The 26611-nt window shown below is 45.1% G+C and overlaps 1 protein-coding gene across 1 annotated transcript in view; it reads left to right on the forward strand.

Moving 5' to 3' along the window:
• Positions 1–1720: 1720 nt before the first annotated feature.
• Positions 1721–26611, forward strand: part of Tcp11l2 (t-complex 11 like 2) — a 37252-nt gene continuing 12361 nt past the window's right edge. The window contains exons 1-6 of the mRNA XM_021174104.2: positions 1721–1939; positions 9679–9983; positions 12036–12171; positions 14880–15000; positions 16370–16590; positions 19861–19997. Coding sequence (XP_021029763.1) covers positions 9827–9983; positions 12036–12171; positions 14880–15000; positions 16370–16590; positions 19861–19997 — 772 coding nt within the window. The 5' untranslated portion in view covers positions 1721–1939; positions 9679–9826. The remainder of the gene's footprint in view (positions 1940–9678; positions 9984–12035; positions 12172–14879; positions 15001–16369; positions 16591–19860; positions 19998–26611) is intronic.

Consider the following 26611-nt stretch of genomic DNA (forward strand, 5'->3'; position numbering starts at 1 on the left):
AGCTTTGCAAAGCCCACACTGTTTTCATGTGTCATTGTTACATGGCCACCAGGAATGTAGAAATATTTTTGGTTAATCTTTTTGCTATGGAGGTTTGTAGGGCAGTTGGGTGGTGGCGGTTGTTTGGCAAGCCTTGAGACTGGAGGCTTCTGACATCTGTTTATTCCATCAAGTGATATTATAAATAACAGTGGGTTTATGGGAAAGAGCCTGGGCGACAGCAGCACTTTCTCTTTAATCTCTTGATCTGTAGCAGGTTGTATATTTTACTGCCTTTTTAAGATTTATTTTACCATTGAGGTGAATGTCCCTCTTTGTGGGAGAGTGAGTGTACACGCGCTTATGGCTGTGTGTGCTTGTGTGTGGAGTCGTCCAGAAGACAGCACTGCATCCTTTAGAACTAGAGTGTTCTATAGTGTTTGAGAGCCATCCAGTGTGGATGCTGAGATCTGAAATTGCCTGTGGTCCTCATGATAGAGCAGCAAGGATTCTTAGCAGCCAGTGGCTCCACTTTAGGTTGTGTAATTTCTAGAGTGACAGATACAAATGGATACAAATCTCTAGGTAGGTTTTCTTGTTCAGAATAACTTGCCAACTAGGTTCAGTAGCTAACAGTGAGCTTCTAAGAGTCCTTTAGTTCCATTCCTATCCCACTGAACAAGATCTCTTGGTAGGCAAATGTTAGGGACTTGGTTATAACCTCAGACCAGCCCACGCTGTACAATTGTATTTCTATCTTGCTTTAAACTACTGTCTGCTTTTGGTTTTCTTCTTTCTAGAATGATAGTGGACAATTTGCCTCCACAATCCGATATGATTTTAGTCTTAAACAGGAATATTTCAGCTTATATAAAGTTCATTTACTTTTTTTTTTTTGTATGACGCTACCCACAAGTAATACCAACTTGTACCTGGCAAAATAGTGGTTCTGTTTCTTTATGCCCAGAAGCAAGCTCACAAGAAGTTATGCTTAGTAAGCCTGACCACACAAGAGCCCCTCCCAGCACTTATTTACATTAAGCCTGGTTAAAAACTCTCCCCAAGATAAGCGCCGCCAAAGAACCCTTAGAAGAAGTAAGCGGCTTTATCTTTGTGCACAGGCAAAACCTTCGGAGAGCTTAGGTAGGTGTGGCTCCCAGAAACCAATCATCCAATTCAAGGGGCAAATCAGGACCCGTGTTTACAAGAACATGTTGACACGTGTGGATGACGCGGTTGGACGCTGATGTGCGTGGGACAGCCTGTTTGGAATGTTGTTGGCTCGCTTGGCCCGGTGTGTGTGGCCATTGTGAAGGTGGGCATGTAGTGTTTTTATAGTACTGCCACGAGCGGACACCAGAAGTCTGTCCGTTCGGTTGGAGTTAGTCCATTTCACCCTAGCTGGTAAACTGAAAGAAACAGGGTTGGGGGTGTCACCCGCTGCACTTAGGCCCCGCCCTTACACGGCTAGGCCCCGCCTCCGAACGCTTTAGGCCCTACAGCAGCCCAAGCGCTCCGGGCCGTAGGCTGCCCCAATTCCGTGTTCACTCCTCTCCCCGCCCCTGGCGGGCCGGACCGTACCACCACTGAACATGGGGGAAGCCTATCTTCTCGTGTCAAATGGCTTTCTGTCTGAGCCTTCTTCAGCCTTCACGATAGAAACATGAGAAACTCTATAGTTTTTATAGACAGACTCTTCAAGAGTTTAGGGATCTTCGCCAGAACCCTGCCCTGGATTCTGACGCCGTAGAGCCAAAGTCACCCTCCAGTTCCTTCCAGAATGGTCGCGCCCAGGGAGTACCTCTGGGCCCTTTAAATACCGCGTGGGGCTGCGGGGGGGCTCCAGAGTTGACAGACTGCTGAGTCTCCCCTTGTCTACGACGCTGGTTGAGGGGGGATACGCAGAGCCCCGCGACCCCCGCCACCTAGATTTCCTCGAGTCTCTACGCGGGATCCGGGGGTGCGTACCCATCCCAGGGGAGGGGCCGTGGGATCTGAGGGGACCGCGTCTCCTCATGGCAGCGGGAGGGCTCCTTGTGCCCTCCGAGTTCGGGACATTTGACCTCGGAGTCAAGGCTTGAAGTGGGGCACGGTGGCAGTGGTGGCCCAGGCTCTGCCGGGGCCGCTTGGCCGTGATGACATCCCTTTGGGTGCGTGCCAGCGACTGTGCTCAACGGCGCGAGACGCTCTGGGCTCCCCGTGCGGCCAGGTCCCCAATCCCTCGTCCCTGGAGGAGTGGGACTGAGCCGCGGTGGGGCCCGGCTGGGCCGCGGCCCTATGTTTGGGTCTTGTTGCTGGGTTTCTCGAGAGCTGGGTTCTGTCCCGGCAGTCCCCTCCCCCAAACGTTTGTTTTGACAGGAAACGTGGTGCTGCTAGAGGGAGGGGCGAGCAGAGAACGTGGGCGAGCGGGCGGGACTCCTGGGACTTCCGTTGGGCTTGACTGTCCAGGAGGCCAGCTCAGGTCACATCTGGGTCAGACCCTTGCCTTCTCAGACCCTTGCTTTGCCTTGGTTTGGGTGGCGCCACAAAACATAGCAACGAGATTCGATGGCACGTGGATGACACAGTTACGTGTTTACGTTAGTACAAGAGGAAAAACTTCCATTAAATGAGCGATTTCGCAATGTTTACTTCTAAAATGCGTTTATTAGACTGGGAATGTAGTTTTGTGGTAGAGCACTTTACAGGACTGTAGGTTCTGTCCGCCCCCAACCACAAGAAGCCCAAATCATGTGTTTAAACACAAGAATCCAGTCAACAAAGAAGGGTTTGTTAAACTACCGTTACAAGCAGAGTAGAAACACTTGAGTGGTTCCAGTGAGAATGGAACCTCTCTCTTTCATCGTTGTCCTGGTACCTTAACGGTAAAGAAACCAGGCAACTTGTCTTTGTCCTTTGTGGGCTGCTCAGCACAAGGTGGTGTTCAGTTCTCAGCTCTTAGTTAACCTACCTCCCAACTGATAATTCCAACCAGTTCTTACACTGGTTCCTGGACTAGGAGTCCCCACCCCACCTCCACCCCCACCCCGCTCCGTCTACTCTGCCTTTTTCCTACCCCCATGGATTTCATACATTGCTCCACTTGAAGTGACCCAGGGCTGAAGGGTGCCTCAACCCCGGAGTGTGCAGCACAGGTGTTAAACTAGGCATCAGGGATGGGGGGGGGGGGGCAACGCTTTCCAGGATAAAAAGTGCTTAGAAATCCTTCCCAATGCTGTAATGACACGTGGAGCATGGGCATCTGTCTTTTAGACAGTGGCTGGCTTGTTGGCTTTTGTCTAGCTCTCCGAGGCGGGCAAAGACTTGATGAGGACCAGTACTGTTCTCTCCGTGCTGTGGTTTTTGCTTTACTCTAGGCTGGTGCTAAAGCAGGGCTTGATAGACGATGGAAATTGTCTGGCATCTGCAATTTTTTTCCGTCAGAGCTAAGTCTTGCCTTTACCCCCCTATCCTGTAAGTGCCTTATGCCTGACTTTGGTAAAGTCTTGGAAGGAGAGTACCCACTAAATGCTTCTTGCCACCTCTTTTATCCCCCCATCCTAGCCTTAACTTGGTGGATTTCATTCCCCAGGGCCCTGTTGGATAACCTGAACCATCTACTGCCAAATGTTTTTTACTTGCTAGCTGTAAGCAGTTAGTCCTTTTGGTAATACCTGAGTTTTAAGGAGGGATTTCGAAAAACATAAGGAATGGCCCTCTGATAGAGAACTTTGGTCACTACCGTGGGGTGATCGAATGCTATTTTGTTGAATGATCTCTTTCAGCGATGTCCTCCACGGTATAGTGCTTGAACAGCTGTCCCAGGGTAAGGTCATCTTGCTTCCACACGTGAAAGTGTCCGTGTGATGATCGACAGATAAATTTGGCAGAGAGGGATGGAAAGAATGATTAGCAGGACACTGGTTTCCTCCAGCCATCCCGACTGTAACATGCATGGGCTTCAGGGGTCCAGCCTGCTGCCTAGCTTTTGAGGGGAGCCTCTGCACTGCTGTAAACCTTTGGGGCCATCTCTCTGATCCCTGGGTTCTAATTGTAAACAAGAATAGCACCTACCTGACATAGTTGTATTGCAGATTTGAGGAAATAAATTATCTGAAGCACTTACAGAGTGTGTTACTGAGACCATCTCCAAAGTTGTTGGTTCTAATTGCTACTTTTTTGTATCATTGAGTATCAGAAGAATATAGTGGTACACGGTACAGTGCTCTTTAATCTACTAGGGTTTGAGGCCTTGCTAGCCTTGGAATTGTGTTGAGATAGGCACTGGACACTGGAGAAGGGAATGCTTTCTTCCTATATGCATTTTAAACGTTACTAGAAAGATAGAGATACAGACAGTTAAACTACTACAGTAAGTACCTGCTTAATGAGCAGTGTGATACAGGCAAAACAGCCCAAAACCTCTATTTTATGAGTAGATGCGGGGCCAAATTTGTTCACGTAAGGATATTCACTGGGTTCCTGTCTGTCCTGGGCAGTGAACTGAACTCTGGGTGGCTAATTTACATGAGGCCAATGAGGGGGCTTCCGGCAAGAGTACCTTGAAATTGTGACATTACATTCCAAATGTAAAAGACAAGGTGGAATGGTTGGCATGGCTGACAATCCCCCAAAAGTCTGCTGTGTGAAGAGCCTGAAAGGTTTTTGTTAAGATAAGAGAAAAAAGACGAACTTGTGGCTTCATGCTCTTCCATAACTGGCATTGATTGGTTCTTGAGTCTCATGACCTAAACCTTTCACTGGGCCTCATCTCCCAATGCTGTCAAACTGGAGGTGAGGTTTCTGGGTCCTCTGGAAGAACAGCAAGTGTTTCTAATTGATAAGCCATCTCTCTAGCCCTACAACATTACATCTAAGATAGGATTTGAGCTTCCAAGGTCTTGGTATAAAACTGCACACTGTGGCCCAGGTAATGCTTTCACAGACTGGATGCTTAGACTGACAGCTCTCTTCTGGAGAAATTTAATCCTGTGAGCTCTAACCCTGACTCCATAGTTCCACTGGGCATTGGCTCTTCGTAGTGGCTGTATGCCTTCGACGATTTTCTGTCTGAAGTCCCGGGCCAAGTCAGTGCATCCTTTGAAGTCAAGGTAAAGGTCACCATGGTCTCACAGATCCTGCAGTCTGTGGGATTCTGCAGAATTAACATCATCTGGACATGACCAACACTTAAATTTGTATTTGTTGTTTGAAAAGACTCTTCCTGGGAAGACACAACACCCCAGAATAGGAAGCCCCTAATAGACCAAACTGTGGACACCATAAAAATCCAGCTTGGTAAACCTTGAATGGTTTTGATGGTACTTAAAAGCATATGGGTGAGGGGTTACATACAGGAACAGAGATGACTCAAAGACAGCTACATCACCAAACCCCACCCTGGCATGGGTGACAGCTCACAGAGCTGGAGCACGCTGCACAACCTGCAAGCAGCTTTGAACCCAGACTGTCCCATTCCAGAAGAGCGGACCTCTAACCTAGAGGTGCATTTGGTTCAAGTTCTGGTTTTGAAAAAAAATTCTATAGGAATTCTATAGGAAGCTATAGGATGCACATGTATTTTATGTCCACAATAACAGGTGAGGACAGGGACCTTATCAACTATAGTCAAAAGCTGGTGAATCTTTATAATCCTCAGTCACTACAGGGTCATTTATAGAAAGAGTTTTGTGTAGAAAGGAAATAAGGATGTAAATCAAATATAAACTAAAGAATCACAAGCAAATTAAAAGCTCATCGCCATGGTCTCTGTGGTGGGACATTTGACTGGCTCTTTTAGATTCCTGTATCCATTCCTTGTCTCTAAAATGTTAGTAGTAAACTTCTACTATTCATGAGTAGTTATTCAACAATACATCTTTACCTGCTGATCTCCAGTTATTGCCCTGAGAAGGAATGGCATAATGCCATATGTTACAAAAGAATGGAATGATACATAAACATAATTCAGTTTCTTTAAATAATGACCCACTGTAGTAATATTGGAAGCTCTGCTTGGAGGTAATCTTCTGTCTTCACCTTTGACCAGTGTGTCCTCAGGTTGGATGAAATGTGGCGTTTCTACAGAATTGCTTGATTTACATATGTTGCTTTGGTGACCAGCTAGGGCAGATCTACATTTGTCAGTATGAAAGGCATTGTGCTTCATTAAAACAACTGTATTATCAGCAGTCTAAGAGTCTAATAGCTGAAGCAATCCAGTCTTCAATGCCTTTTGCGCCAAGTTGATTTGTCCCCAGATGACTCATGCGGAAATTCAGGACTAAGGAAGTTTGGTGAACGCGCCTGCAGAAGACCATTTACACTGGGACAGGCCGTTGTCTTTGGGGTTTCATATTTCAGACACGTGTATGAGTTCTGTCCTAGGGTCACTGCCAGCCTTCCTTGTTTTTCTGTAGGGAAACGTGATCTTGAGATAACGATTGTTTTCCTGGTTTAGTGTCCACGGTGATTTGACAAAGGAAAGCACATAATCACCCATGTCGTGTTGTCCCTTGTCACTGTCCCAAGCAACCCTTTCCTTCAGTAAATGAAATCTCACTGCCAGGCATTCTTGGTATGCCCGTAGGAGAAATGGACAATTTCTTAACAAAGTCATGAGTGCCTTGGTTCAGAGACAAGCCTCTGCTTGGATGCAGCGAGTCCCGGTTGTAACAGGGATGCCTTTGCCAGATGCAGAGCATCTAAGCAGTGTGGCACTTCTCAGTTGTCTGTTGCAGCCTCATGCCTCAGATGCCCCCCTCCCACCCACCCAGGGACGTGTTGACACAAACTTAATCCCACACAGTTCAACATGCTCACTGTATGTGTGCTTTCTCTGAATACCTTGTGAGGTCTCGTGGAACCCTTGTCTGCCTTGGAGGAGTACCATAGCAATTTCTGACAGAAAGAATGGGTAATTAACCCACTTCCCTGCCACCCACCTTCTATGGAAAGCAGCTGCGTATGAAGTCACATAGCTGGTGACATACTGAGCCTCAGACTCTGTGTGCTAGCTCTTGACCTAGCACTTGATTTTTTTAAGCCTTTTGCACTTGGCTTCCTTTCTGTGTAATTAAGAGACCTACCAAATGTGCTATCCAGCTGGAATATAAAATGAAAATGCACAGTTACAACTATTAACCTGCTTCATAAATTCCCATAGACGAACACGTTTATTCACGTTTACTTGGAAAATGCCTGTTGGTGTGAGGCCACTGCAGTAGAGAAAGAAAGAGCAGGAACCAGCTCAGGAGTGACAAGGCCTGGGGATTTGGAATTTAAATCAGATAAGCTGGGCATAGATGGTAGTGTCTGGTCTCTAGGGCTTGTACTTGGCAGCAGTGGGGTGTAAATATGTAGGGCTGTCAGTTTACAGATGTTCTAGTTGAAGCTGTACCAAATGGGATTCAATGACCGTGATTCAGCTGACACTGAGTACTTGTTGTGAACTTGGTACTGATGCTAGACAAGGCCGTGTCTGCCTTATTCGGGAGATTCAGAAACAGTCACTGGAAGAAGACAGCTGCAGACGCCTTCTTGTGGGCGTGAGCATACATGTCCATATTGGAGGCCAGCTTTATCAGGCCCTAGGTTTTTGTTTTTATGGTTTTAGAGCTTTATTGTAGAAAACGGGGGAAGGGGGGCGCTCGGTAGAGAAATAGAGGCCAGCCATGGCCACATGGAGAGAGAGGAGAAGGGGGGGGGGAGTAAGAGAACAAGAGCTTGAGAGAGATGAGAGAGACAAGAGAGGCCCTAGTTCCTTGAGACAGGGTATCCCACTATACCAGGAGCTAGGTTGGAGGCCAAGAGCCCCAGGAATCTTTCTGTCCCTCCCTCCCCACAGTCATGGGATTGCAGGTACACACAACTGTGCCGAGGTTTTTAATGTTGACTCTGGGGGCTTGAATTCAGGTCCTTGTGCTGGGCTCAGCAAACGCTTTCCTCGTTGAACCATCTCCTTAGTCTGGTTCGAGTCTTTGTGGAGATGGAAGAGATGTGCTACAGGCCTACTGAGGGGAGTGAGCTGAGGATGGAAGATGAAGCGTTTTCAGGCGATGCTAGCAATGGGAAGATGGCTGGCTTTGGGATTATAAAATAGGGTGAGAGCTTCCAAGTAGTGGGTCCCCCTCTTTCTTATCCTTCTATCTGTAGAAGCAGTTAACAATTCTCTGCTTATTCAGGTTTTGGCCTGCACAAAGGTGCATCTCTGTGAGTGTCAGGACTGAAGAAAGTTTTGGTTGAGACCGTGTGGAAATGTCCTTAGACTGTCCCTACCCGCAAGTTTACTCTTGTTTCTATTAGCACCCAAAAGACAGGGAGATCCAGCGACGTCTGGATCTCCCTGTAGGTTCCCTTTAGTTCTGGTTACCACCCCCCCTTTTATTTCTTATGCTTGTCAGCAATACCTTGTTTCTGCCTTTTACATTTGCTAGCACCTGGCACACAGGTTTAAGTGACCAGATTTGAGAACAGGATCACATCTATTTTGTGCAGCTACTTTTCCCAGTGCCTGGAGATTCATTAAAGAAACTGTGGAGACATTCCCAGTCGTATTATGCACTGCTAAAGGTTTCTCTTTGTTCTGGCATTTGTGAAAGTACCCCATCCCTCACTGCAGGGAATTCTCTTTCCTCAGTCTCCATCCAGGGTTGGATGCGTCTTCTCCTTTGAGCAAATTTGCCTTTTGCCGTCAGCTGATAGCTATGTTCATAGCAAGGACAATTTCCTCCCAGCCCTGGCTGGTGCTCTCCGACCCAGGCATGGCTCCTTCCCTGGGATGCTGTGTAATATTCCAGATAAAGCACTTGACTTTAGAGAACAGGGACCGGTGCCATTAGAACCCTATGGTCCTAGGTACTCAACAAATTGTGCTAGGTGCTTCGTAAGTACAAACTAAACAACAGATCTTAGTCTTCATGCTTCGACAGTTCATATGAAAATGGGAGGCAGAACTTGGTGGCCCACAAAGTCTCACCAGCCTTTGCTTCCCCTGACAGGCTCACAGATGCACCAAGAATTTGAGTTTGAACATCCTTAATATTTTTTTAAGTTTCATTCTTTAGATGTGTCCTGTGTACAGATCTGTGCATGCCACCAGTACTTGGGGGAGGTCAGAGGACAGTTTGTGGAAATTGTTAATCTCCTTCTATCATGGAGGTAGCAGGGTGGAATTCAGGTCATTGACTTGGCAGCAAGTGTCCTTACCCACCGAGCCATCTCACCAGCTAAACTTACTTTATTTCAAACAAAGCACTATGAACAGAAACCACATTTGATGCTGTGATGAGATTAATTCTCTTCAGTCTTCACGAAACTGTGGAAGTTCAGTCTTTGAGCCCAGTTTCCCCCACGGAGTCAAGTGGTTAAGTGACTTCTCCAGAACAGAATAGAGTCTGATTGAGGAGCCCGCTAGAGCCTTGTCATAGCAGCCCAGGAGAGCCTGTGCACCGTGTGCATTTCAGAAGGGTCTGCTACCACCTAGAGCTGGTCTACATTTTCCCTGGGTATGGCTTCCAACACCCCTTTTGTGGAAGGCAGCCTGGGTGATTTGCAACAGTCTCACCCACGGTTCTAGAGGAAGGGTGAGATAATCTGTTCGGGACATTTCCCCCCTAGATTGTCACAGCTGTGGGCATTATTACTCATGCTGGAAAAGGCATGTTGGAAACCAGTGGAAGTATCCCAGAGTGTTGATTCAAGGTCTCTCTCTCTCTGCAGGTTCTCTCTCTGTGTCTGTCTCTGTCTATCTCTCTGTCTCCATCTCTCTGTCTCTCTCTGTGTCTCTGTCTCTGTCTCTCTCTCTCTATCTCTCTATCTCTCGTCTGTCTCTCCCCCACCCCCCATTCCATCCCCAAGGTGATAAAGGATGCCTTTCAATGGTGAGAAGCAATGTGTGAGCGAGGACCAGCAGAGTGACTCAGAGTCTTCTCGGTTCTCCGAAAGCATGGCTTCACTCAGTGACTATGAGTGTTCCAGGCAGAGCTTCACCAGCGATTCCTCCAGCAAATCCAGCTCTCCTGCCTGTAAGCAATGGGGCAAGGTGGGGACGGCTGGGTGCTGGCACTGTGTGCAATGGCTTTGAAAACTCAGAAGCACTGAGCAAACCACACACTTCCCCATCCTTTCTAGATGCACCAGAGTAGCTTGTCAGAGGCACTGTGGTGGTCTGGGTGTGTTCTTAGGCATAAGTTTGTAACCTGCTCATTTTATTTGAGCCTTGTCTCGAACATGTTTAGTTTGAGCATGCATCTAAAACTCCCTCCCCTAGCCCTGTCTGTCTTGTTTCCTAAATGGTAGAAACACTCCTTCTTGAGATTACCTTGTGCAAGTTAGGATGAAATCAAATTGATCTTTTCTTGTTTCACATGGAAGGAACTTTGCCTTGCCGGAAGGGTGGGCAGGAAGTGTAATAATCTAAAGAGGGCTTGTCTGCTGATTTCAAACAGTGTTGTGCAAATACCCCCAGATGAGCCCACTAGGAGAATTTCTCCACTGTGGGTTGTAAGAAAGCTAGCTGAGTGACTGGCACTAGAAGAGACAGCCCTTTCTTTTCTTTCTTTTCCTATTAATTTATTTATGCATTTATCTATTTATTGTCTGTGGACACAGGAGACGTGTCAAGCAGGTAGTTTTTGTTTGGCTATTTTTTGTTTTGGGGTTTTTTTCTCCCTTCCTCTCCACAAGATTTCACTCTGTAGCCCAGGCTGGCTTTGAACCTGTGGCAGGTTTCCTCCTCAGGCCACGGAGGGCTGCAGTTGTAGGTATGAACCACTATACCTGGTTGTGCCTTTTGTTTCTTTGTTTTTTAAGTTTTGAATCAATATTTTGTCTTAAAAGAACATAACATCTTAAACTAGCAAAGCTAAGGTGGGAACAAGGCAACTGATGTTCAGTAAGATCAGTGTTGTTTATTTAGTGGTTATGTTTCCATCTTTAAAATTTGGAAACACCTATAGCATAGAGAAAAGAAGGGTTAGCCTGGAGTATTGCCCAAACATGCAGCTCCTGGCTCTTTGCCAAATCCGCATCCTTCACATTGTACACTTGCCCATAGCATTGTAACCAAAACACTCACGCTAGACTGTTTCCTAAATGCTGTCAGTGTGACCACCTACTGCATCACGATTACTGATTTGTCACTGTCAGTCTCCGTCTTATTTTGCTCGTTTATAGTCGGGGTCATGGCACTGAGGCATTTGAAGAGGGATTTGCCATCCCCAGCATCATCTTCCTTTCTCATCTTCCTCTCCCTCGACACTTCCTCCTCTAAAACAAGCAAGGCATTGCCTGCCTGTGCCTTTATTTGAGGTCATGATTTTTAAGTAACTGAAGCTGAGATTTTTTTCTAACTGTGGTTTTGTCAACTTGATTAATTCAAACAATCTCTTTAAATGATATCTAGAAATAACTCAAATTCCTTACTATCCTACTGAGTAGATAATCCAGCCTCTCACATACATTTTGTTATGCTTTAATTATGTGCCGAGCTCCTTGTATATTCTTTATGTAAATTACCCAGTGGTGGTGGCACACACCTTTACTGTCAGCACTTGGGTGGCAGAAGCAGGTGGATCTCTTGAGTTCAAGGTCAGTGAGTTCCAGGACACCCAGGGCTATGCAGAGAAATGCTGTCTTGGAAAATAAATAATAATAATAATAGTGTTAATGACCTCAGATCAAACCTGTAAGGGGCTAGTATATGTATCTTTGAAGTCAAATGAAATAACCAATGGCAGAAGTTGGAATGGAATTTTCAGCTTTATACTAAACTGCCTATACAGTTAGGAAGAATCCAGCCTTATGTCTGCTGTTTAGTACTGTTTAATGTAGAAAAACAAATACCAATAAGCATTGAGAAGTTATAACAGCCTATATTAAGAGTTTGTCTTAGGAACATTTGAAAATTCCTTATCAGATGTGGTGACTGAAGCTGCAGAAAGAGTGCTTACGTATTGGAAATCGTTACCAAGCCCAGTCCTCTGACTGTACAACCTTGAGATTTACCTGAGTATGAGCCTGACTTGACACTGGGAAGCTCTGGATGACCTCATTAGCTGACATCATTTTTCTTGCAGCAACAAGCCCTCCACGGGGCTTAATGTTTGATGACGTGATGGCTGCAGCAAAGAACTTATCAGACATGACTCTCGCTCATGAAATAGCTGTGAATGAGAACTTCCAGCTGAAGCAAAATGCCCTCCCGGAGAACAGGTAACCTGTTGTGGTGTGTGTGTACCTCTGTGTCTGTCTGCCTGTGTGTGTGTGTGTGTGTGTGTGTGTGTGTGTGTGCATCTGTGTATCATGTTTCCTGGAAATTCTTGTACAATACCCATAGGGCAGACATGGTATTTAGCTCTCTTACAAGGTCTTCTACTTGTTGATTTAAAAGTTCTCTAGGAACATTTATTCAGAGTCTTTAGAACTCAATTTATATGTCACTGCCTGAGAAAAAAAATGGTCTTGGTGTCCCTGAACTTCCTAGACTACAATTAACCTCCTCATTGTGGTCTCCAATCCCTTATTATTAAAAATATTATACTTTTCTTTTTAGTTTTATATAGGTGGGTATTTTGCATGTGTGTGCGTGTGTGTGTGCACGTGTGTCTGTTATGTCCCTTGTGTGTGCCTATTGCTCAAAGAGAAAATGTATGTAGGCTCCCCTGGAACTAGAGTTTTAGACAGTTGAGAGCCTCCATGTGGGTGCTGGGAATCAAATCTAGGTCCTCTGAAAGAGCAACCAGTGTTCTTCACCATGGAGCCATCTCTCCAGTCTTGGAGCTTATACTTTTGAAAGTATAGTCGACACATCTTTATTAGATTTGTCTTTAGGGAAAACCTGGTGAAGTTGGGTTTCTGGCGTATAGCAGGAGCACTTACACATGATTTGATTGCCTGCCCTGCCTTGCCACGTTCTCACATGCTTCTCCAGAAAAATAAAGAAGGTAAAACATAGACTTGAGCTTCTACACAAACATAATCGCAAGCACTGGGGTTCTTTAGGGAGCTATGGGATTGCTTGCCTCGATTCTTCTTGGCCCATTCCAGTCAGATAAGTGTGCCCTGTGAGGTCAGGAGCCCAGAGGTGGTTGTCATTGTCTGGGAGAATGGTAGAACCCGGAAAGGGCCTTTCCCTCACAGGCATCTCCTCAGCCACTAGCATAAGTTGGAATATTTAAAGGGCTAGGTTGAATGTGACGTGTGGTCACAAGGACACATCTAGCTTACACCCCTCAGAACGCTAATGTTTATCTCTCACACACAGTGCTGCAGCGCACTAGGAGAAGCACTCGGCTGCTAATTGTTACCTCACTCAGTAGGCATCCACTGATTACTTACTGAAGGCAGGTATGGAGTGGTTATGAGAATGCCTGAGAAATGTGGTGCTTGCTAGCAAAAGAGGCTCCTTGGGGGTTCTAGTGCAGGAAAATACATGGCTTTTTAAGTTTGTTGTCATCTCAGTAAGTTCTCTTGGAACCAGGGGGGATGTCTCGGGTTCCTACTGCCATGCCAGACAGCCGGAGTTAACATGTGTTTGAGCCTCAGACTCCATATGCTGGAAGGAAAGAAGGAAGGGAGGGAGGGAGGGAGGAAGGAAGGAAGGAAGGAAGGAAGGAAGGAAGGAAGGAAGGAAGGAAGGAAGGAGAAAATCAACTCCTGGAAACTGTTCTCTGACTTCACATGATGCTATGGTCCCCCTCTTCTGCCCAGTGCTTGCTTGCCCACCCCCACCCCCCCCCCGTGTGTGTGTGTGTGTGTGTGTGTGTGTGTGTGTGTAGTTAAACAGTTCTGTGGGAATAAATTGACTTAAAACACTGAGCAAGGTGATGCTTTGTGAGCTCTTCCTGGGAAGTCTCCTGTTTCAGCAGTTTAGTTCTGGCTGCCTTTAAATGGGACTCCTGAGTAGAAGATGGCAGCCATTCAAAACACATGTCCTTGAACCAACCTGTTCTGTCCCTTGCCATAGAACTTCAGCTGTTGAAGAAAGAGCAATGCTGTTAACTTATCCCTAAAATATAGAGCTGTATTGAAGACAATCTAATAAATGATAGATCTTCTTAGGACAGAAGTTTTTGAAGTTATTGAAAGATATACTGGGAGCTGGTGAGATGGCTCAATGGTTAAGAGCACCGACTGCTCTTCTGAAGGTCCTGAATTCAAATCCCAGCAACCATATGGAGGCTCACAACCATCCATAATGCAATCTGATGCCCTCTTCTGGAGTGTCTGAAGATAGTTACACTGTACTTACATATAATAAATAAATAAATAAATAAATAAATAAATCTTTTTTAAAAAAGAAAGACATGCTAAGGAAACATTTTAGCGGTTAGGGGGAAAACAATATTAATCTATAAATTAAAAAATGTATTTTATATGGTGCAGATTGGATATTTTTAAATATTTATATTTAGTGTGTGTGTAGGTCTATGCATATGTGTGTGTGTGTGTGTGTGTGTGTGTGTGTATATACATTTGTGTGCATTGAGGCCACCAGAGGGAATCGGTTTCCTTGGAGCTGAGTTACAGGCATGTGTGGAGCACCTGTCTTGTTAAGAAGGTTCTGATATCTAGCTTCCGGTCCTCATGATTGCACAAGTGCTTACAACCACTAAGCCATGTCTCCAGCCCAGTGTTCTTTACTGTGTGAAACCAATACCATGCTCTGAACAGGGAAAACACGCTAAAATATTAATCATAGGCCTAAGGATAAGATATGTTCTGGGTTTTTTTTTTGGTTTTTGGTTTTTTGAGACAGGGTTTCTCTGTATAGCCCTGGCTGTCCTGGAACTCACTCTGTAGACCAGGCTGGCCTCAAACTCAGAAATCCTGGGTTTTTTAAAAATGCATTTTCTAAGAAGTCTATTGTGAACATGCGTCTTATAATGCTTATTTTAAAATAGTCCATTTCGTTGCTGCAGCCTTGCTGGTCAAGTGAAGCGTGTTGTCCACCAGGCCTTCTGGGATGTCTTGGAAGCAGATCTCAGTGCTGAGCCTCCTCAGTATGAATATGCCATCAAACTGTTTGAAGAAATCAGAGAGGCAAGTCGGTGTTTGTACCATCAATGCCTTAACTCGCTGGGGTCAACGTAATGGGTACCAGAAATGGATAGCTTATAAAAGGTACAAGTTCCTCACAATCTTAGAGATTGTGAGAGATGTCTGAGACTAAGACATCAGCAGATTTGCTGCCTCATGAAGGCCTATTTCACAGGAGAATCCTTACATGACAGAATCAGGCAAAGGAGCTCTCTGAAGTCTCTTCCAGAAAGGCATAATCCCATTCACAATGACTCTACTCTGATTACATAGTTACCTCTCAGAATTGGGTTTTGGCATGTGAGTGTGAGTGAGTGTGTGTGTGTGTGTGTGTGTGTGTCCACAGTACACTGTAGCAGTTGTGTTTCCTCTCCCAGAGACTGTGTGCTATCTTGGTATCATCCCTCATTTTATTTTATTTTATTTTATTTTATTTTATTTTATTTTATTTTATTTTATTAGATTTATTTATTTATTATATGTGTGTAGCTGTCTTCAGATTCTCCAGAAGAGGGCATCAAATTTTTGTTACGGATGGTTGTGAGCCACCATGTGGTTGTTGGGATTTGAACTCAGGACCTTTGGAAGAGCAGTCGGTGCTCTTAACCGCTGAGCCATCTCACCAGCCCTCATCCCTCATTTTAAAAGACTGAGTAGTCAGATCTCAGTAGACTCCTTGGTGCACTCTCTCTAGTTAGGTAGAGTCTAGGAAAACAAGGCAGCAGACAGAACTCAGGGCAGTGCTTTAATACAAACTGAGACCTAAGAGTTAGAGCTGGGCTAGTAATGAGCTCACCTTCTGAAAATGTCAGCGTCCTGAGTGTTTACAGGATAGTTATGAGAACTAAACAAGAAGGTGGTCGTTCTTCTCAGTGGCGTTTACAAAATGCTTGCTCTTCAGCATGCACTGCAGGATTATTATTATGTACATAGTGCTCTAACTTACCCAGATCAGAAGGGTCAGGCTCAGAGCTTTTTGTGTTCCCAGCCATTACTGTGTATGTGAGCTCAGAGTCCACCATACTAAGAGTACTCAGTTAACCACTGGCTTGTGTAGTATTTGTACGCAAAATATTCTTCATGGACTTCACGTGGGGGTTCGGAGAGTCATCTGCTCTTGAGTGGTTTTGGAGCCATGATGTGCAGCCTCACTGAAGGCTTTTTGGAAGTGTCCAGTTTTCCTCCTGAAACATCAGTCATTCTGAAGAGCCGTGGCTTTTGTTTCAGCCAATTGAACTTTCTTCTCCAGATTGAGCCACTGCACGTGTCTGATGTCAGAGGCATAGCTTGTGGCACTGGGGATGATGCAGTGTGAGCGGGGAGCGTCCTCCTCTGGGACAGGGCCGCCACTGACTCTTCTTTCCCTGTGCAGATTCTTCTCTCTTTCCTCACGCCTGGCGGGAACAGACTTCACAGCCAGATCTGTGAGGTTCTGGACATCGACCTCATTAGACAGCAGGCCAAGCACAGTGCTGTCGACATCCAAGGTCTGGCTAACTATGTCATCACCACCATGGGGAAGATATGTGCTCCTGTGAGAGATGAAGACATCCGAGAGCTGAAAGCTACCACCAACATCGTGGAGATGCTGAGGTTAGCCCTTTTGCTGTGTGCGTTTTCTTAGTGGCTTCAGATTCTTTCAAGAGACTGGGAGTAATGGGAAATAGATAACTGGCCTTCCAAAGGAGCTTGTGATGCGAAGGGAAAAACAGAAACGGGGAGCCAGTCAGTCCTTGACACTGTGTGTAGAGTTTTCTAGTGAGGTAGTTATTCTGCATGCAGTGGGCCTTGAGGATATAGTAATAAAATCAAAATTCCTGGCCCCAGGGGGTTAGGATGAAGGGAAGAGACAGACCTTGACCAATGACCTATGCTGAGTAAACAGTTGTTTCTGGTGCTGTGGAAGGAATCATAGAGGGTGGAGCTTCCAGGAAAGGTATCCTAATATAGTCAGGGTTAGAGGAGGCCATGGCATTGTTAAGAGCCATTAGCTGCTACTGAATTCTCATGATTTCACCAATAAGAATCTGTTTGGTGCTGGTGTCTCGCTCTAGGATTATTGGTCAGGCGGCCGTCCACTTGCCTTTGGGGAACCCAAAGCTCCTCTGTCCTTGGCTGCCCTCACCCTGCTTGTGATATTTTCTCCATTCAGCTGCAAGTGGAAAGACTGGGACATCCGTGTGTAAATTCAGCCTCAAGAGGGCATATGCCCTTGACTTTGACTAGCCACACAGCCCCACCCAGATTGAAGGCCCACCCATAGGCTCATATCTGCCAGGGGATTGGTAGTCAGCCATCCAGGTCTGCTACAGTGTGTCCAGGTATTTGAGGCTCACATTAATGTGTGAGAAGCTTGTCTAGCTCTGTAGACAGTAACTTCCTTATGATTCCAGAGGACATACTGTGAACTGCTTATTGCCATCAATGGGAATTTTTTTGTTTTATGAATACAAGTCATATTGAGGACTGAGTTTTGTGTAACAGTTTTAGAAAGCAGAGGAATGGAAACTGGTCTGTATGTAGAAGGTAATTTTATTTGTAGCCCATAGCAGTTCCTCAAGGTGACATTTCACCTGTCTGTAAAATGGGCTTTATATATCTTTAGCATTGTGCTGAGTTCTGGAAGATTGTAGAAGCTCTGCTTCCAGTTACCTATATGATGTCAGATCTTCAGTGTTTATCTTCGTCATGGTCCCCTACTGGATGCCACATGTTTTTGATCCACTGAGTTTAAAGTTGCTTGCATAAGCATGGGTGGAGTCTCACCAGAAGCTACAATCACTGAAGAAAATGCCAGCTCCTCTCCTGGCACCCATTAACTGCTAGTAGTTCCTGAGCAGGGATGGGGCTTCATGATGTCTCTTCTACCCATTCTGGAAGGTTGAAGGACCCAGTCTTGTACCCTTCACTTGCTGTGTCTGAGAGTAAACATACATATTTAAAAGGAAGTTTGACAGTATGTGTATTTAAACAACAGTAACTATCCCCTATGGCCTATGACCTTCCAAATAATAGGATCTTTGACTTAGCATATAGTACCAGGTGTGTATTCCCTCGTGTGAAAAAGGCCTTAAATCCAATCAGAAGGTAGTTGGTTCCCAATAAATAGTCCTGCCACTGTTGCCCAGTAGGTGTGTACTGTAGCACACAGGGTTCACAGCTGGATTAAATCGATGATGACTGTTTCCACCAGCAGCCTGGCTAGCATCTTCTGACACAGTACACTGACAGCCAGGACAGCAGCTAGCTTAGGTCCAGCTTGATTCCTCTGTCTGACAAAGTACATAGAGTCTTACTGTCTAATTCTAGTGGACACCCAAGAGCAGTGTTGTTTGGGGGAAATTTTGAGCCTCTCTGGGCACCAACTCAGAGGGAGATGTCTCACTCCTGACAGTCAGATTTTAGCTTTAAAGACTCATAACTTCTAGGAGCAGCATTACCCGTGTAGGGTTTCTGCATTACAAGCTTTTTTAAAATAGGGGCTTTTTTAGTTAGTGTATAAAGCAATGAGTTTTTATATGGATCTTTAATACATCTTTTGTCTCTGGTACACAATACATCTTTTGTCTCTGTTTTACACACACACACACACTCCCTGGCTCCTTCCCTTTTAAACCTTTCACACATCATATATTTAATACATCTTTTGTCTCTGTTACACAATACATCTTTTGTCTCTGTTACACACACACACACACACACACACACACACACACACACTCGGCTCCTTCCCTTTTAAACCTTTCACACATCATAGTTCTTCCTCCTCAACTTTCATGGTCTGTATGTTTTGCTTCTCACCCTCTTAAGGCCGTCTTCAACCTCCTGGCCTTTTTCTTGTTTCTTGTTTACAGACACCTATACAACACAAACACATGAATCTGCAAAAGTCTAAGCTCAGATCATCCCCTGAGCGAACACATGACGGTTGTCCTTCTGGACCTGTGTCACTTCACTCAGTAAGAGGCTTTCCCATTCCATGCATCTTCTGTGCACTTCATAACTACATTTCTAAACACTTGAATAAAATGCCATAGTATAAGTCAGCATCTCTCAACCTGGGCCATCAGAAAATACAAATGTTTACATTATTATTCATAACAATAGCAAAATAATAGTTATAAAGTAGCAATGGAAATAATCTTATGGTTGGGGGGGCCACCACAACGTGAGGCTCTGTATTAGAAGGTCTTAGCATTAGGAAGGTTGAGAACCACGGGTCTGAGTAGACTACATTTTCTTTATCCACTCATTAGTTGGCAGATCTTTAGGGTGGTTGCATCCTGGCTCTTATGTATAGAGCAGCGATGAACACCAGTGCTCCTAAGCATCAGTTTTCATTATCTCCCTACCATTCTAACCCCATTCCCAGGGGATGTCCTTTTCTTTTGGTCCTGAGCAACAGAGGTGCAAAGAGATTGAGGAATTGTTCACGGCCATAGTTCTGGTCAGTTGGAAAGCTGAATCTGAGCACAGGACCGCAGAGCCTGAAAAGCAGCTTTCCCTTGGTGGCCCACAGCCCTGTCCTTTCATTTACAGAGGTGTTTTTTCTTCTTTCCGCAGTAGTATAGTCCTGTGCACTGTGTTCAGGCTCTTTAGAAGCACAACAGATTTTCAGGGGTGGGTGAGCTGCCACAGTTATCAATATTTGCCACAGTAGATGCTCTTGCAATGTCTGGAGGAGACATTTGGAATACACATGGATAAGACTTCCTTGAAAAATGGCCTTGGTAAATGACTATTGACACCTTAGACACCTCAGATGTGTTTTCAAGAGGATTATCCAGTCTGTGACACATAGGGAGTTGTCAGTTTCAACATAACTTCTCAACCACTTTTTTGTTTCAATTCTGAAATTTGTAGACAAATCTTCCGTGTCTTGGACCTCATGAGAATGGACATGATGAATTTTGTCATTAGGAATATTAGACCTCACATCCAGCATCATCTGGTGGAATATGAGAGAAACAAATTCCAGGAAGTTGTAGAAGAAACTCCAAGTATGTATAATATGTATAATATGTACTTATGTCAAAATTGGTTCAAAATACGGTGCTATAATTTGCCTGTACATGTTGTGTTCCTAAAGAACTTTGGCTCTCCTGTTAGTGTTAAACATGTCTGAATCCTCTTCAAAGTTGACATTGCAAACTTCTAGTTGTTTATTCTGTCTCAGGAAATGTGCTGAGGATATCTTCGTTTTCCATTTATTCCAAATATCTATTGAGAATGTGCTATACCCTTTTGGGAAGGCATGGCGAACAAGCACAAACTGTCAGATGTAATATTGTGGGACAAACAGTAACAGGACAGGAGCTGAAGGTGTTCATAGACGGGATGAGGCAAGGCTTCTTTTAGTCCGTAACATTTGAGCAAAGCTTGCTAAGAACTATAAAAGGGGTATGCACAGGTTTAGGGAAAGGACATTCTGGCCACAGGGAGCTGCAAGAGCAGAGACCCTGAAGCAGAGACTTGCTTTTATGTTTGATGTGTACAAGGTAGATGTGACCAAAGGAAAAATGGTAAGGGAAGGAGGGAGGGGCGATGGGCTGAGAGGAAAGAGAATCACTGGAGAGTCTTGATCAGGGAAGCAGCGTGTGATTTTTCCTGTGTGTTTCCTGCATGGTAAGTGTAAGAGCAAAGAGGGTAACAGCTGTCAGCTGGATAGTCATGGAGTCTCTCAGACAAGAAGAGGGGGGCTTATTCCAGATAGTAGTGATGGAGGAGTAAGGTTGAGTTCTGAGTATGTCCTGATGTCCTGAAGATGGAGATCGCCTAGTGAAGGTTGGATGAGGGAAAATGGCGGCACTGAGGACAACTCAGTAAACATGCTTAGACCAAGCATTAGCTCAGTGGTGGGAAAGGGGAAACCTGGGAAGGAAAGGTGGGAGTTTTAGAGCCATAAACTTTAAGATATTGTCTGATGTTAGTGTGGAGATGCCAGGTCAGCATTTGGCTGTGAGAATCCAATGTCGGGAGACATGGATACACACTGGGGCTCATCAGTGTATTTCTGCTACATAAGGCTATAGAAGTGGGCCATTGACATTTAAAGTGTTTAGCACATTCTAACCACTTTGCCTCTATGAACTAAATCATTACAAGTACATGACGTTGCCTCCCACTTTATAAATGGGGAAATTGAGGCATAGAGAGGTTGAATCGCTTGCTTCTAAATTGCACCTTATAAAGTATGGAGCTATACTCACCCAGGCAAGACAGCACAGTCAGTGCTTTTGCCATTCTTATGCATGAGGTAAGATAGCCCTAGGGCGTGAGTGTAGATGCTGAGGGGACTGGTCAGGAAGTATAGGAGGAGGGAAGTCAAGAGGAGTGGCATCCTGCTGGAACGTAGGGGAAGCTTTGGTGGATGTGACAGGACCTTTTCAGTAGTCAAGAGAGATGAAAGCCAAGACTTGACCACTGGATTTGACCAATGAGGATCATAGATAACTTTGATGGGCGTACTTTCAGTAGGTGTATGACTGGAGAGAAGGCAGAGAGGAATGGGGTTGGTAAATACTGCCTCATTTGGTCAAGTACCCAGCGAGGTCCCTCCTGTTACCCTTTATTTTACTACTGAAGAGTCTGAGGTGCCATGGCAGCTCACTAGCGTCTGGGCTGGGTGGGATTTTATTAGCTGTGATCTAAGGCTGTTGGGCGGCTTCCTGCAGGACCACCATTAACAGAGTGAGCTTTCCCATCACAGTGGTAGCATCATAGCAGTATGTGAACAGGGCACAATGGGTGCTACTCTTAAATGGGTCCCTGTAAACTGGAGCACACCCAGGGGGAGCACATGGGCCCCTGTAAACTGGAGCACATCCAGGGGAGCACATAGAGTGTGGAAGCCGCTCGAGGAATGGCCATACAATTAAATGTGGTTTATGCAGGTTACCAAGGTTCATTCCCCTTTGATATCAATGTAGAGACCTTTATTAAGCTCTTGAGGGCAAATTAAAATCTTCATGAGGAAATAGTAGACAGGAGGCTTGACCCTCCCAATAATCAATTGGAGCTGTCTGAATTTGGAGATAGGCTTCTCTCTCTTGCTGGTGGTGATGCTGTGACCTTCTGTGACTCTTTTTTCATTGATTGGTTCATTCATGTCTGTGAGAGGTCGGCACTGTTCTCACACTCGGTTGACGTATGAGGAAACAGGTTATGTTATAGGAGATCCTGGATAACCCAGATGTTTCTCTGTCTTAGAGCACGCATCTTTTTCTTTTTTTCTTTTTCTTTTTAAAGACGGAGTTTCTCTGTGTTGCCCTAGCTGGCCTGGAACTCAGAAATCTGACTGCCTCTGCCTCTCAAGTGCTGGCCTTAGAGGTGTGTATACTTGCCTGCCTCTCCTGGAATGAGACACTGACTGTCAGTGGGGCATACAGCAGAAGGTTCTATGGTATCAGCTAACTGGTGAGACCAGACCACTAAAGATGCAGTAATGAAAGCTCTGTGACTTCAAGGACTCTATTTTAGCTCCACTGGAAAAGAGATTGTAATTATAAAAAATGCCTGAACTTGTCTCTGCTCTCAGCTTCAGCTTCAGCTCCCTGAGGCTCAGTGGTGGGGTCATGTGTGCCCGTGTGTCTCCAGACAGTCATGCCTTCAATTCAGACAGCTGTAAATTGAGTGCAAACTACTCAATACCTGCTGCCACAAGCTTGGTTTATCTCAAATTATTTGCTTCTTTTTAAAATTTAGGTGACCTTGTCTTCACCTTTCATGTTGACTTGGCTCTTTTCCACAGATTTAGTAATATAGCAAGGCCAGTTATGCTTTGCTTAGCTACAGAAATCAGGAGTGCAGGAAGCCGAGTGTATGTCAGCTGTTAATTATATCCCAAGTCACTCTGCCAAAAAGTTGGTCCTGGCTCTGATATCAAAATAAGAGTCTTACAAGAATTATTAACACAAAAGGACATAAATCTTACTGGAGTTCTTGGTGCATGCCTGCATATATATGAATGTGTGCATGTGTATTTGTGTGTATTTGTGTATATGTATGTGCACACATAGCATATACTTTCTCTTTTCCTGTGGCCTGCTGATCAGGATGTAGAACTCTCAGCTTCCTTTCCAGTAAGGCAGCCTGTGTGCTGCCTTGCTTTTCCCCATTATGATAATGTGGCCAGCCCCCAATTAAATGTTTTCCTTTATAAGAATTGTCCTGGTCATGGTGTTTCTTCACAGCACGAGAAACTCTAAGACAAACTCTAAGCCAGATATTGTCATGCATGCCTGTAATCCCAGAACCCAGAACACTGAGGCAGGAGGATTGCTGTGAGTTTGAGGCTCACTTTGACTATGCACTTGAGTATTAAAGAGCTTGGGTTATGTAATAAGATCCCTGTCTCAAAACAAACAAAAGGGCTAGAGAGATGGCTCAGCTGTTAAGAGCACGGACTGTTCTTCCAGAGGTCCTGAGTTCAATTCCTAACAACCACATGGTGGCTCACAACCATCAGTAATGGGATCTGATGCCCTCTTCTGGTGTTTCTGAAGAGAGCAACTGCATACTCACATACATAAAATAAATCTAAAGCAACAACAAACCCCAAATAACAAAACAAACAAACAAAAAACAAAAGCAACCGAAGCAGCAACACAGAAGGAGCATGACCTCGAGAACTGTGCCCCAAGTAAGGAGGGAGCTGGTGGAAGCCGGGTCGCCCAAAGCCAAGTCCAAACTAACCTGCGACTTTTATCTCTTTCTCTGGATTTTCCCCTAAGCTGGGTTGTGTTACAGGCAACAGAATCCAACTCTAGCTAGCATAGCATAGACAAACAAGTAAACAAATCAGCATCACATAACATAAATAAATAAATAAATAAGTGAGCGAGCAGGCCAGCCAGCTGAGCCACACCAGGACAAATCAAGGAAAGCCAGACTCTGTTAGCAGATGGGTTAAGATGGTTAAGATTGCTTCAAACAAGGGACATCCTTGAACACTGTAGTAGCAGTGAGTTCCCCAGAAGAGCCCAGTGGGCCTAAACTTAGCTGGACTAACCTCTGCTTAGGGAGGCTGGGCTTGGGCCTCTTCATTGATAATCTGAAAAGAATACATGAAAAAGGAAACATGGCAAAAAAAAAAAAAAAGAATAGATGTCATGGACAACTGAAAATTGGAGGGCTTATCTAGATGTCCCTGCCACAGCACTACATGTTCTATGTTTCTACTTCCTGCTGCACTGGAAACGCCTCCAGAGCCTGGGCTGTGTTTATTCATCTCTGAGTGCCTAGTACTTGGTACAGTACCCATCACATAGGAGGTCCTCAGTACGTCCCATTGCACAGATGAGCAAATGGAGAAGCTCTTAAGTAGACTTGGGGAGGTTACAAGATTCCTCACCCATGGATCAGTCAGTGCACCAGCTTTGCAGAGTGGAATCTCAGTATACAGCTGGGAGAGGCAGGAGTGCCTTCTGCTTCTCTGGTCCTGTGCAGTTCTGGCCGTGTGTTAGCATGGCCTGGGTCATTTACACACTCATGCCCAAGCTGACCTGAGACTGATTAAATCACAAACTCCAGGAGCTGGGAGCTGTGCCCAGAATGGTTGTTTTTCTTTTTTAAATCCCTCCGGGTGACTCTAAAGGCAGGCAGAATTGGGATCTACCAAGCCACACTGTAGCTTTAGTTGGAGATAACTAACTGGGCATTTACTGTGAGTGATTAAACTTACAGTCTAAATGCTGATTAACCACCATACTGTATATCTCCCTGGGTTCCCACTGTGGTTGCTGATGGCTATCTTCTACATAAAAGGCCTTTTCTATCTTTATAAGCAGAGCTAGCAAAGGAAGAAAAGTGTTTGCCTCTGAGAAGAAATGGGTTCTGGGGTGGTATGGCTACATGTAGTGAACAGCACCAGTCATAAGTTACCCCTGCTGAATTAAGAAGAATTGCAATGTGGTCTTTATTGTCTCTCTTTTTTGTTTGTTTTTACATCTGCATCTGTATTTAGTCTGCTCTTCTTGGCAGCTGCTGCCTTATAACCTCTACCAGGTGGGTGCTTTTATGAGAGCTGAGATACAAGAAGCAATTTGCTTCTCATGGGAAATCTTAGAAGTGGGTCCTAATGTAAAACAAAATGAATTTTGCCCTAAGGCTGTCACAGCCCAGTAGAAAAATTGCCTCTAGACCTATAAAGTCTTCTAGAATAGTCTTCAGTGTGATTTCATTTGGTTCATGGTGGTAAGAGATGGGGAATTCAAAGTTGGTGGAAATTCTTGTGAACAGAATGTAAATGGACACTAACTCTCCTCTAATCAGTGCTCTCCATCGGTAGTCTTTGCCGCCCTCCTCCTCCCCATCCCCCCACTGAACCATGTCTAGGAACTTTTGACTGCTCTATCCTGTTAGTAGGGGTCCTGGTATTCTGCTGGAAGGAGTAGAGGTCAGGTGTGCCACTGAACATCCCAGAATGGTCAGGACAGTGCCCCACAGCAAAGGGTGTGGCAATCCAGACTAAAACACCAGTGGCTGCTGAGGCTGAGATACCTCATCGTAAGTCAAGAGTTGACGTGAATTCATTTCATGATGACCTAAAGAGATTGCTTTGTGCTTTAGGAGAGCTGGGTCTTCAGTAAACAAGAAAATCTAGTGGCAGCTGAAGTCCCTTGGGATAGTTTCTTGTCATCTTGTTTCATTTAGTAAGGGTGGGTGGAGAATACCTCGCTCTCCTCCCACCATCCACTGTCTGGAGTAGTCAACGCCACAGAAGAGGCAGGACTTTGGATGGTTCAGTCAAGTTACATATAAGATGTAGGCTCACTGACAGTCTTCCATCCTTATGACTTCCCTCATCCTCCCTTCGGGAACAGTCCTTGCAGGCACTAAGAATTGTGCTGGGTAACTGGATTTCCTGTTTTGTCAGATTTCTTACATAGCGTTCCTGTGGAGATTTGAGTTTTCTTTAAGGGGATCTGCTGAGATTACACTTTTTAAAAAAAAAGATTTATTTATTTATTTATTTATTTATTTATTTATTTATAATATGTAAGTACACTGAAGCTGTCTTCAGACACCCCAGAAGAAGGAATCAGATCTCGTTACGGATGGTTGTGAGCCACCATGTGGTTGCTGGGATTTGAACTCAGGACCTTTGGAAGAGCAGTCGGTGCTCTTAACTACTGAGCCATCTCACCAGCCCAAGATTACACTTTTTGAAGCAAAGGCCCTAATTGGTACCAAACCCTAATCCACATTCTTTATGTCTTTGAGATCATGCTGACTGAGGTAACGTCAGCATTGATTCGCACAACTGACCTGTGACAGAGAACCTGCTTCAGACCCTCTGTGCTTCACATACCAAATCCGGGTCAGGTGGGGACAAGTCTCCCCCATCCCTGAGGTATCTGGGGAGCCAAATGAGTGACCATCACAGTTGCTGCCTCTTATTAGACATTTCTTATCTGCCAGAGCGTTGCCTGTACTCCTCTCCTGAATTCTTACCACAGCTGCGGGAAGGGACTGTTGTTCTCTGGGTCCAGTTTACAGATGTGGAACTGGAACCACCACTGTATGAACTGAGTTAGCTAAGGCACAGCACTAACTAACAAGTGTCAGCAGGCCGGTTTGAGTGAGGCTCTGCTTCCAGCTGACTCCCTCGGGG

The sequence above is a fragment of the Mus caroli genome, unplaced genomic scaffold (genome assembly GCF_978045245.1).
Source record: "Mus caroli unplaced genomic scaffold, Mus_caroli_1 scaffold_9, whole genome shotgun sequence".
In the NCBI taxonomy this organism is placed as follows: Eukaryota; Metazoa; Chordata; class Mammalia; order Rodentia; family Muridae; genus Mus; species Mus caroli.